Source organism: Ooceraea biroi, chromosome 9, assembly GCF_003672135.1.
Source record: "Ooceraea biroi isolate clonal line C1 chromosome 9, Obir_v5.4, whole genome shotgun sequence".
In the NCBI taxonomy this organism is placed as follows: Eukaryota; Metazoa; Arthropoda; class Insecta; order Hymenoptera; family Formicidae; genus Ooceraea; species Ooceraea biroi.
Genome location: NC_039514.1, coordinates 823,996 through 837,179, shown reverse-complemented (window position 1 = coordinate 837,179; position 13,184 = coordinate 823,996). Strand labels below are relative to the sequence as shown.

Here is a 13,184-nt window from a genome sequence, read left to right as displayed (position 1 = left end):
TATGTCGTCACTTAACGATGTAAATTTTTTGCAATAAGCATATTTAATGAAATATCTTCAGATTTGACTTATTTGTCATAAATCTAGAATTATTTCATATTTTTGAATATAATGATAGTGTATAAAAATTTTTGTTGGGGTTTAGATAAAATGTTTCGTATTTTTAGAAATTACACGTAGATGTCATGGGATTATAATTTTATTAACCCTTGAGTGGACGCAATATATTGCACAAATAAGATATTTCTGATTATTGCTATAAATTTAATTAATTTTTAAAATATACATTTAAAGAGACAAAAGGTAAGTTTCAAGATACAACAAGGTGCAATGCGAGCTCGAGGGTTCAATTAAAATTTACATTTTAATCAAGATAAAATGTGCGTAGTTTTATAGACACGTTATAATTTCACGATAACAGAATTTAAAAACATGTCTAATCGCGAATAGTGCCTCGCCAGATGTCTCAGCATGGTGTGAATTGTGGTTCCCATAACGTGGACGCGGAGAAGAATGTTGGATTATCTTAAACCATTATATCTGACAAACCTGACAGTTAAGAATAATGGTTATTTGTATTTATGTAATGATTGTAAAATTGAAAATTCCATCAAGTGTGTTAATCATCAATGACGATGCTGGTTGACATTGATCGTTATTCTTCTCCGCGCGGGCCCCGAGGACGGGAAAGAACTCGCTTTTGTGCCGTTCGAACGCTTATTCGCCTTCTACGAACGCGCCCCGAGGAGCAAGCAAGCTAACGCAAGCGAGCGAACCTCGCGCGGCGTTTTAGACGACGCTAGTAGACTCTCTACGTGAGAACGACTCTTACGGCTCTCTCGCACGATTCGTCGAGGTCGATCGACGACATCCGAAAATCTTAGAATCGGAAGCCCGTCTCCGGGGCGGGCGGGACCAACTTCTATCACGCGCGTTGTTATCGCGGACGACGTTCCACCCTATGTGCTAATAAGTTTGACTTTTCAGAATTCTTCTTTTGGCTTACCTCGCCGCGGCTCGACAAACGTTGTCGCCCTCCTGCGAGCGCGCTCCCTCTTACGAGTTTTTTTAGGAGCCAGCCGATCAGCGACAACATTAATTAAGTCGAATTCGCGATTGCGAATCGCGCTCGAATCGAATTCTCAAAAAAACCGCGATTCCGATTAGCCGCGGCGCCGCTAACTGACAGACCAAAGTTAGTCGCGCGCTTCGCGACAATTCTCTCGCGGGCTAGAGACCACTTTTTTGAAACGGAAAAACGCACACGAAATGAGACACGGAAAAAGACAAGGAAACGGAAAAAGACAATTTCCGGCGCGAGAGGAAATTCTGCGTCCGGAGAGGTTCACGAGTCTCCGAAAATAAAAAGCAAATCACATAGCAATTTCCCGACAAGATAGAATCAACAGCAGTAGAACAATTTTCTTACCCGAGTCATGCGAACGGCGGCGCATACCTGACAAGGTACAGCCGCACGTGGGATACACACATGTCAATACGCGCGCGTGGCGTTGAAATCGCGAGGGGAGAGAAAATGATCGAGAACCAAAGGAAAAGGATGCAATATAAGAATAAAAGACAACACACATACGCGAGAGTTGGGGAAGAGAGCGAGAGAGAAAGAGAGAAATAGAGAGAGTGAAAGAGATGAGTGCATGTACGTGTATGTGTGTGAGAGAAAGAAAGTCGTCTCTTTAATAGGAACACGGGTTCATTTGGAACCCGGAACACGATATCACACGACACCCCGAAGTAATCGGGAGTTCCCGTCTGCGTGAACGTCTGCGAGCTAATTAATCAAACGATCAAACGGGAACCCGAAATTTGTGTTGCACTCGCCGCCGGTTGTTCCCGTCGTGAACAAACATGATAGATACATTTAGATACATACATACGTAAATAACCCATAGCGTAATTCTCATGCTGACGGCCAATGCGCAGCGCCTCATCCCTCACCCCACGTTGTCCTTCCTCTTCTCCCCTGTCTTCTGGAGCGCACACCGGCTATCCCCCTCGTTTCTCGCCTCTTCATGATCAGTCTGCGTCTTCTTCTCTGCCGCATCGCACCTGCATCGCTCTGTTCGATGTCTCTCGAGTCTAACCCGATTAGTGAACTTCTCCCCTGATCTCCCTACACTACGTTCACCATGCTCTCTTTTCCGCACAAACGACAGTATATGCTTACGCTGCCATTGGCCAATGGTAACAGGAGGGGGTGGAGCCAGCTTTTAGCGGTGCTTAATTTTTTTTGTCGTCTGATTTTCACATCTTGAACGCTGGTTAATTTCTTTTTTTCTACGCTCGTTCATTGCGAGGAAGATAGAATAAAGAAGTGTCATTTTTTTTCTCCACCGCGGAAAGACAGACAGCAAAGAAAGAGGGAAATAGAAAGAGGAGAGACGTCAACGCGACAGTGATGATGTTAATGATGATGAGGAAGGAAAAATGTACTTAAATAATTACAACGAAACGACGACGCATGGCGTCGACAGGTTTATCGCTTTCGTCTTCTCTTGCGTTCTTCTCGTTGCCTTAGACGATAACGACGACAATGAAAAAAAAGGACAAGAATAGCCAAAAGAGAGATAAAACTAGAAACAGGATAGATAGATTAGCGTGTAAAAAATATAAAAGAGTGGCAAACGAAGAGACAGAAAGAGAGAGAAAGAGAGAGAGATCAGCAGAAAAAGAAATAGTGTGTGACGTATATTTCTTTTTTCCTTTTTACAAAAAATGTATTATGTATACGTGCGCGCGAGAGGGAGAGAGTGCTTCGAAGATGTCGTCGGAGATGATCTCGTTTCGGTAGTGATCGTGATCGCTTTGTTCACTTTTGGCGCAGGTGAGTTGAGATTATCTGAGTCACCATTATTCGATCTCTGAGAGATTTAAGCTTTGCGCGGGGGAAGCGAGGGAACTAGGGAGGCCAGCCGCTAAAACGAACGAAAAAAAAAACGATGTACCAAAAAAAAAAATATTAATAAAAATCGGAGTCATAGATAACTCTAGATAGAACGAAAAAAGACGAACCGTTCCGAAAAGTTTGCTGGATTGTAAAAGAAAACCGGATCTATAGAAGGATGTGACGCCGGAGGTCGAAAGCGGATAACGACGTGTAATAGGAGTAATCAAATATATACATATTCGAGCCGAATTGCAATAAAGTAACGTGATTAAAAAACAAACGCACGAAGAGGAGAAAACGTTGCTTTTTTTCTCGAGCGTCCTCGATCTCGATGGATCGTCTTCCCGTAGAGATGGATACAAGCTGGACTGGACTGGACGCACTGGACCGAGGGGGGTTGGCAAAGTGTGTACATGTGTCGCTGGTAGTGTATTTAATCAGTTGCGCATATGCGTGATTACCTTGATGCATACACGGGTTGCTCGGGGAAGTACAGTCCTTCCTGTCGATTGCAGATTCCAAGTGGGAAGTGCTAGCTTGGCAAATTCCTGTTCTTGGATAGAGGAGGATTCTAGATTGGAAGTTGATTCAAGAGCGTAATTTTCATTACGATCGCGTTTGTTTGAACGTTGAAGTGTTGTCGGTGATTTTTCAGGTACGAGGTGATCGAATCAGTCGATCAGGCCACGAGGGTGAGGCAATCGTGTCCCACCCACGCGCGCTCCGATTGGCCGATCTTGATCGCTCATAGCTCGAAAAAAAAAACCGTCCACTCGTCCGACAAACCACGCGATAATTTCCAGCTTCCTCTTCGGAATCTATAATCGAATGGAAGTACCGTGCAGCGCGACATCCCGTATGTATACATGGTTTTCCATGGGCTGTACGTGTGTTCGTGGGAATGCAAGTGCGTATGAAGTGCTCACGGATGAATGGGGGGTGTGCCTGTGTGTGGTGGGTGTGCGACCGAGGGCATGGAGGACGCGTATGAGAGAGAAAGGATGGAGACCTAGGGGAGCTCCACGAGAAAGAGGGAAAGATTGATGTTGCTGAGAACCCTGTCAGTTCTGCGACTTGGCGCGAGAGAATGTGTGAAAGTGGAAGAGTCTGAAGGGGGATAGACGACGAGCGGGGGCGGGGACGACGCGGAGAAGGCGTGTCGCAGCGTGAAGTGTTCTTTAACGCGGGACAGAAGTTGACTGAGACGGCCGATTCAAACACGGTGACTCTTTTTTGCTGGCTCTACCCTTCCTCTTGCTTCCCCCCACAAATATATAAGAATACGTTGTTGCAATACAGTATTATCATACACTGAGATACGTAATCATGATGTGCGGTAGAATTCCGTTTATCAGGACACTAACGGAAGGGTCTGCGCAACAGGAACTCATGCAACAGTATTTTAATCCGATTGTAAGAAGGCGGCTTGGATGAAAAATATGAGTTTCTGATAAAGAATCTAGAACCTGATCCGATGAGCAAGATCTTTGGTGCCAAGAATCTATGATGACTGATAACGGAAAACTATTATCGAAAACTTGGGAATATTATTGGAGAACCGTAGATTATTATCCGTGTGGTACCACTGACATGCGGTATCATCTTCGGAGCCTAGTCTCCTGATAAACAGACTCCTACCGTGCATCCGATAGTTGCATGATATATAGTATGGCGCGAGTACGATGGGCGATTTAAAGGACTGAGGGGTTTCTTCATTTCAGAACTGGAGGAGACGTCGAGTGGCGGTGGCGACAGCGGCGAACCGCCGACTCACATCCGCATCAATTTTGAACGGTGCTTTCGCAAGGAGTTCAGCACGTCAACCCTGCAGGGTAAGGGTACGTCGACCGCCACCGCCGCCACGATGGGTGACGATCAGCAACAGCAACACTCAGACTCCGAAATGGAGACAAAGACGATGTCGAAGGACAGCATAAGCAGTGCCATATTTAGCGTGATGGCCGGCGAGGCAGAGATTAGTCAGAGTGACTTCGAGGGTTCGTTCAAGGCCGAGAACGAGCGCACGGAGGGATCCGTACGGGATTTCTGCGTGAAGGAGGGCGACGTTTACCGGTGCACCGTGTGCCATCGCACGTACACACACATCAGCAATTTCTGTCGGCATTACGTCACTTCGCACAAGCCTAACGTCAAGTACTACCCCTGCCCGGTCTGCTACAAAGAGTTCACCAGGAAAGACAACATGGTCGCCCACGTCAAGATCATACATAGCATTAAGCCGCAACTGAGTCTCAGTAGCAATAGTGGCAGTAGCAGCAGCATGGGCCAGCCACGGTAGACCACCGCCGGCTGGTCGCCTTCTTGTCCTGCCTTCTCCCTCGGCCCACGCTTTTTCGGCTCCATGCGAGGGCCCGTGACGCCTGAAACGCTATGAGATTTCACATAGTATCGTGATATTATGAGATAGGTTTCCAAGAATTTATGCCAAGGCTTTTTAGCGACTTTAGTATCAGGATTCTAAAACTCAGAAATTGTCGTGATACGGTCGCAAAAATATCATCGCATAATCGTCGCGATAAAATATCAGGAGATTCGTTCAACGAATCATGGGTCGCTTGTCCAGAAGACGGGACCAAGGAACGTAAAAGCGAGGGAGAGGCAGAGAAGCTCAAGGAAAACGCGAGAGAGGCCGGCCGAAACGCCTCAAAGTCAGTGCGCTCCTGCGAGCGAAAAGAGAGGAAATAATAAATAGGTAGATAGAGAACGCGTAAGCGGTTAGATAGGTAGGCAAGCAGGGCTGATTTTACGGAACGGGTGGATTGGAATGACTATAGAGGAGGGATGGGGATACACGGAGCGTAGTTGGATGTGCAAGATTCAAGCTATGAATGTCGTCGAAGAAATACGCGGTTAGTCTGCACGCGAGCGTTTCCTGGCGGGATTTTCGGCGTGGACGCTGAAGCTGTCACGTTCGTTCGTAACGTGATGCCGCATAATGCGCCGCGAGCGCGAAGTGCGGGTCTGACCAAGTCCAGTACGCGTTAAGATAAAAATTCAAGCAGCTATTAAAGCTAATATCTACGCGATACTTAAATTATTAACGAGGTGTGCCAACGACCCGTGAAATGATACCTTAACGGTATACTTGGTACTCTCTATTACAGTAGGCGTTATTGCCTACGACGCGCGTGATCCTGCCCTGGATTCTATTCCCGCTCCTGGTCCTGGTCCCGATCCTGATCCTGACGTTAGCTCTAGTTATCTTTTATCAATTTCCGTGCCTTTGTGGATCCACAACGCGCACGCTACTGCATTTTGCGGCATGCGACATCTAAAAGATTGCGAATTCTATTTCCGATGGAAGCGACGGAAGTCCCAGAAACGATTCGCTCGCGCGCACGCGTAATACAAGCAACGGGCATTAAAGTTACAAAATGAACGAGCTTTACCGTATTCGCCTTGATAAAGAGGGACGAAGCGGCTCTAAAAAAGAAAAAGAAGAGGCTTTGCACTGCATCAAAGAGTTTACACAAACCTAACTTACGCGCTCGTTGCATCGTCTCAATACGGTTCGTATAACGAGTGATTAAGAGCAGTTATCGCATAGTGAAGAGAAACGTCACATGTAAATTCGAATCAACACATAAAGACAGGGGGAGAAAGAGAGAATATATTTACTATCGCCTGACTATATTACTTTGCAGAGAGAGAATCAAACTCGCCAGCTGATGGCAGCTCGGTGATACATTTCTTACGAGATGCATGCGTTCGCGCGCGCGTTTTGCCCTTGATACTTCGTACTCGTCTCCCGAACAGGAGAGATCTGAGTGGAAAGTATTGCTAGGGATCATTATCGTCACACGTAGCAATAAAGAAGCAACGCTCGTGATGTTAAAAAACAGGGAGACGCATCAGTTACGTACAGTAGTCCGTTATTCATATTTGTTGAGCCTTTTAAGGGAGACTAGATCAAGCTTATGAGAAACTCGTCCTATAGAAGGATGAAAGGGAGCAAATCGGGGCGATACGCGCACGCATGCGTTATAAATAATAAGGAAACTACGTAGACTGAGTAAATGCAATATATATATATGTATTGATGACCGTTCGCCATGTTGTTGTTGAACCGTTTTGGGTCGCGAATGTTGCGATGAAGCACATTTTGGAGCACAGAGCCAGGAGGGAAGCGGTGATGATGGGGGTGGAGGGACGGAACGGAAAGCGCAATCTCGCGAAAGACTGCAGAGGGACGGTTTTAACGACACCAAATACAAGATAGTACTGACATTGGATAGACTGAAGGCACCTTAGTAGTAACTTAACGCCGCCCGCCACGCCGCACCGTCCCGTCCGCTTGGTCGGATTCGCTTCCGGGATGCTTTTATTTACTTGTTTGCTGTGTTTAACCACATATTCTGCTTGTCGTTAGATCGCGCCGTTAGATCATTGTCATCGAAGTTACCAGATCTGTCTGCCGAGAGAGCTTTCACCGACAGCGCCTTTTTATTCCGAGTGCAATAGTAGTTTTGCGTTTTAACGTCACGTTTTATCAATCAAACGGTGTGATTATCAATTACACAATCAAAGAAGAATTACAAAAGAAGCAATAACACGTGTGATAATACAATAACAGGAAAGGAAAAATCTATCATGATGGATCATTGATACTTTATTCGGCGGGAAAGATGTTCGCGAGATTCAAATCATGAACGATCTCGCTGATCGGCTGAACAAGAGCTGCGCGGTTGGTGCGGTAATGGCGGTAGAGGCTTAGTCGCGAGAGAAAGCACTAAAAAAAAGAAGATACGAGATCGTAGCTTACTATATTTTGCACCTTACACTCCGTCGGGCGCCCTCCCTCCATGAGAGGGGCAAGACGATTTATATACAAATTTTTCACTAGTTGGGCATAGACGTTAGACGACTAGAGGCTACATAATGATAACTATAACTATTATCATTATTATTACTGCTACTATTAATTAGTTATTACAAGTAACGGAGACTTTCGTTGTTACTTTAATGCGCGGCAGGTTCTGGGATGGGCGTCGCCACGCGCAATCGACCAGTGTTGTTCGTTCGTTATTCAAGAGGTATTTAGCGTTGCAAAGATAACAAAAGAGTATAGTCGTAAGGACCGGATCATCGCTGCGAGTAACAGTGGGCCTCGTGATACGATCTCTCCGTAATAAGTGCTTTCGATTGTTTTACCGGATGGGGAGACGCTCCAAAACATCAGGGCTCCAAATTTTCTAAAGTTGAAGCAATCGATCCCGAGACTGTAGAGCATTTCTTCGCGAGAGATTTATACATATATTTAAATGGAATATATATCAATTGTAGAGTATTTCCCCTTGTGTAGTGTTGGAGCAATGGCTCGCAGTTACCGAGAGCACTCGCTCCGCGAGGTTTCATTCACGGGGCTCAGTGAGATCGCGTCGCGATTCGAGTGTACTTTTAGAGGAATAGAGAGGGTTCTATATCTATTAATTAGTCAGAGGCAGCAAAGATAGCAAAGTAGACTTAGGAGGGTGAAAGGGATACGGCGAGTTGTTGGGGTAAGAAGAAATCGGATCGGGGGCAGGGTTCGTTTTGTCGACGTTAAGAAGAAGAGGGATGGGTGATGGGCCGTGCCGTACAGTTTCGCGCGCACTCAGGTCAATTATCCGCGATACATTCAAAACTTTGATGGACCAAAGAGCTTTTTATCGACCCTTGTAGATTATTCACCCCGACGTGAGAGACGTAAGTGTCTCGGAGAAATCTCGCGCGAGCCTCCAAGCCCAGAATATACGGATGTAGTAACATGGACTGTTCTTTTAATATTTGACTTGTATTCTTCAATTTTTATTGTTGAGATTGCAAAGCATAAATAGAGCTCAATTTTTCGATTTTAATTTACTAGGTCGGTGCATAAGTTCTAGCTATTCAGATAAAAAAATCGGCAAGAACTTGTGCACCGACCTGATAGAATAATACAGTACAATCAACTTATAGTCGCGGTATATTTGCATTGCCAATGTCGGTCTGGGACTTTGAGGCTTCGCTATCAGGTCAATTACTATCCGCGTTATTCGAAACTTCGATGGACCAAAGAGCATCTGAGGATCCCGATAGGACTCCCTAAGCACCCTAGAGGAATATCGCATGAGGGTGAAGGAGGAAGGCCCATCACGGCCCAGTTCCTCACGATGGGTTGTCATGGCTCGTCCGGCATGTGTGCGCGATGACACGGCAGGAAAATTTAGGGGAATTGGATGGATTTTTACAAGAAAGAGGGAAAACAAGAAAAGTGCAAAGAGGCAGCGGCTAGACAGCTTATATCGATTTCTAGAAAAAGGAAGCAAGCAAATAATAATTAATGAATACACTCACGTTTGATAATCACTGAGAGGCTAAGACTAACTCATTTAATTAAAGGATGGGCAAGATGAGAAGAATTATGTCGCTCTGAGGCAGAGAATCACTCACGAGAGAGACCGTCTGCAAGTCCCTTCGACGTGATTGGCTATTTTTCGGATTTTCTCGGGACGTTGCGATTTTTCGCGAAAACTTTAACACCTCGACTTGATCATAGTACTGTTTCGCGAGTGTGGACCTGCAGGGCTCTCGTGCGCGGTTTAGAGTCGCGATTTTAAACAGTCTGTACAATAATTAGCTTTGGTTCACCCTAGTCGATGTCTGCGTGAGAAGCGCGAAAAAGGGTGTGAGAACTGGAGATTATCTCTTTGGCGCGATTCGCTTTCGTTCTCACATTTCTGCAATTTACTCTTACGCGCTTTTTCAAATGTCTGCATACCAAAGGATCATAGATTTATATGTATATATAGTACCTTATCATCATTTAAAATATTCATTATAAAATATTCGTTCTTTACAATCTTTCATTGAAGTTTAGTTTGGCATCTCCTTCGTGGTGAGAAGCTGGACCAAACGTCTTGGGAAGATCTTGTTCATCGTAAAATTAAAATCGATCTATTCTCGATTTGTAGAGTAAGTCTTGATAGCTTTAGTAGGTCTCCGAGCTTTTCAGAATTATCGCAGCTTTTATTTGCAATTTTTTTAATACGCAGAATTGTTCTCACACGACCAACGTTGGCATACATTCTGCCAGTAATCTTCTGGCATAATCTTCGTGAATGTTATCACATCCTTTTGTGGCAATCAGGGCAGTTACAGAGAGCAATTTGCGACCTGCGCGACTTGCGGCACGTGACAGTAGATCGGCCGATCCTCGTGCTCGTTCTGGATTCCTCGCCTTGGCATCGGAAGGCTCGTGATCAGAATAAATCGCTGTTAAAGAAGTGCGATGAAGATCCAACAACTGATCTTGAGGCACGTTGTTTAAATTTGTAATGTTTAAAGGGAGAGAGAGAGAAAGAGAGGAAAGAAATTCGCTCACGTTCGTTGCCTTCGATGTTGTTGAACTTTTAGAGTTAAGGTTGTTAAAAAGCGTTTTCAGTCGTTGCCAATCGTGAGAGGGACAATCGCGGGAGGGGCTTTTGCGCGATTGACGGTACAAAAAAAGAAAATACACACGTCAGGTCCCTGTATATTCGTACAAAATTAGTGTTCAAATTGTAAAAAGTGTTCATAATAGTAAAGGAAGAGATGTCGCGCTGTGAGGAATCAATCTTTTACCGCGCGAGGATGCTCGCTGTATCCGCAACGCGTGTCGCATCGCTCGGTCAAGTTTTATTGTCGAAAATTTCATATTTTCGGATTCTCGGAATCAAAATACGTAGATCGTGTGTTACATACGCTCGTCCGGGCTTTTAGATAAGCTTCGAGAGTCTGCACATGGTACAATCGGAATTGGATTCTGATGTACGCTAGATTTTGTTAATATTTGTTAGATTGTACATATCATGCGAAATTTTATAGTATCGTTGTGTATCTTCAAATTTTATATATAGCATTCTCGTGTATGTATTTATTATGTTGTAAAATTGTGTCGTGTCGCCCCAAGAGGGATCCGCACGCAGAATTCATAATCTGCACAACAAATGCAACTTTCTGCAACTGCCTTTTACCTGCATCTCGAGGGGAGCGCAACATCAGCGTAAAATCGGCACAAGATTATCGCTGTTGCGCTCTCCTGCGACCATAACTTTCTCACGCTCGCATCGCGGGTGGCGACGGTCTCGTCGATGAGTTTCGGACATGGTCGCTTTACACGTTTAATTAATGGAGTTTCATGCAGAGACAGGTAGGCGAGAGACGAGTGAGCGTGGTAATAAATTACGATATATACATAGAAGAATATATATATATATTATATAAAAATATGAATATATTATATTTATATGAGTGACTCCTGTGCAAAGGTATCGCGCCGGGATTTTTCTCATTTCGTTTTTTCGTTTGTCCCCTCCCTGTGGAAGGGACCACCAGTCAATATGTATCGGTTATTCTTGTAAGTTTCTCTTGCGCGACTTTTGCAAGGAGAAGCCGATCATTGCGAGAGAAAGAGAGGGAGAGAGAGAAAAAAGAAAGAAAGAAAGAAGTTTAATTTACGAGGCTTAAAAAGCAGACTGTACTATCGAATAGATTTTAATATATATATATTAAAGTAAAAGATATATATATATATATATACATACATCTATATATATTAAAGAAAAGAATCATAGTTTATTATCGCAATTAAATTACCCACGGATGTACACGTATACGGAGAGAAAGAGAAAGAGCGAGAGGGAGAGAGAGAAAGATACACATATACAAATGATACATATTATATATATATATTATATATATATTATTGCGATTATTATTATTATTACGATTATTATTATTATTATTATATATTATATATATTAACAGAAGTTATATCGAATATATTTTAGCGCTAGTTGATAATACCTATTATATATAACGTCGTTGCAGTTTCGAGACGATGCGTCAGAAAACGAGGGCAAAAATAAGAAATAAGAAAAAAAAATGAAACAAATAGATGAGCCGAGATCGAGGATCGCGAGGACCGAAATGGTCGCGAAATTGAAAAGGTTCGCTCGATCCCAGAAATTTTTGTAAATGTAAATTAAATACGAAAACGCGCGTTTTATGTGTGTGAATTATAACGTGTTGCTCCTCATGCGGGATCCGGTGTTTTAACGCGCGAGCAGTCCCCCGGTTCGGTGCCTTTTTAAACGACATAAAATGACGACGATGTTGGGGAGAAAAAAAGAATACGGAGCGCTTGAAGATCGTAGAGCAAGAGGGCGAATAAAGAAAAAAAAGAAATCGAGTAAATTGTTATCGCGCGCGCGCATTTCTGTCCCTTCGTCGAAGGGACGGGATCGGCGATCGCATTCTCAGTGCCAAATATAAAGGAGTGACTCGCCCTTCGAGGGGACGAGGAATTAATAAAAAAAAAAAATAAAAAGAAAGAGAGGGCGAAAATTTTATAGGCAATTTTTCTAGAGCTGTCGAGTCTTTTCTGACGCTGGGTAGACTTAGTATATTTTATATGCACTGATTGTTCGACTATGACTATCGATAATAAAAAGAACGGTGTTCAATAGATTGTAATCCAGAGAGTTTTTAACTGTCTCGCCGATCACGCTGATCATAGCAACGTATACACGGTGTACCGAGAGAGCAATTTATACGTTTGAATGCAATTGAAGCGCTTAAATTTAAGTTAAATTTGCAAATCTTCTATAAGCTTCTTTCGGGGCAATCTCTGTATACCTAGCGACTCCCCCGAGATCCGCGAGGTCAGAACATAAGAAAAGATTCTATTCTAAAATAAAAAGCGTCGCGCATCTCGGAAGTCGATTACATCCAATGTACAAGTAATGCATTAACATATTGTGGATGATAGTGAGTGAATGAACGAGAGAGAATGAGAGAGAGAGAGAAAGGGTCTGAACATGTTTTCGTTCGAACGAATGCGCAATTACGAACGCAAAGATCATCGATAAAAGTGTGACAATGTGTGTTCGAAAAGAGAAGAAGAAGTGGAGGTGTCGCGGCCAACATTTTCCGCGTACCGTCTGCAGGACGGCGAAAATTTCGCATTTTTTTCTAATCCCGTTGACTCGAGAGGAAAGGTAACTACCAATGCCACTAACAACGTAGTGATCGTGTGCAGTAGTGATCGTTGTTGTTCTCATTTGTTTTCTTTCCTTTCTCAGCTCCATTTTTGCGTGATTGTTGAGTTATAATATATCGCGCACGTGAAGCACCTGATCTTGTTCTAGAGCAAAGTACATCGTACTCTCTGGACCACGCGATACTGGAACTCTTGAAGAGAAATCTCTTGGTGTGTTTATTACTTACAATTATGTTGAGAGAGAGATATATATAGAAA

General features: G+C 43.8%; 1 protein-coding gene across 9 annotated transcripts in view; it reads left to right on the top strand.

Moving 5' to 3' along the window:
- The window catches only part of LOC105276201 (protein tramtrack, beta isoform), a 42,310-nt gene that overhangs the window by 15,987 nt on the left and 13,139 nt on the right, over positions 1-13,184 (top strand). Inside the window, exon 5 of one of the 9 annotated variants that reach the window (XM_011333641.2) lies at positions 4,627-12,400. The exons of the other annotated variants lie outside the window; for them this stretch is intronic. Coding sequence (XP_011331943.1) covers positions 4,627-5,204 — 578 coding nt within the window. The 3' untranslated portion in view covers positions 5,205-12,400. Of the gene's footprint in view, positions 1-4,626; positions 12,401-13,184 lie in introns of those variants that run through there. 9 annotated transcript variants of the gene reach the window in all.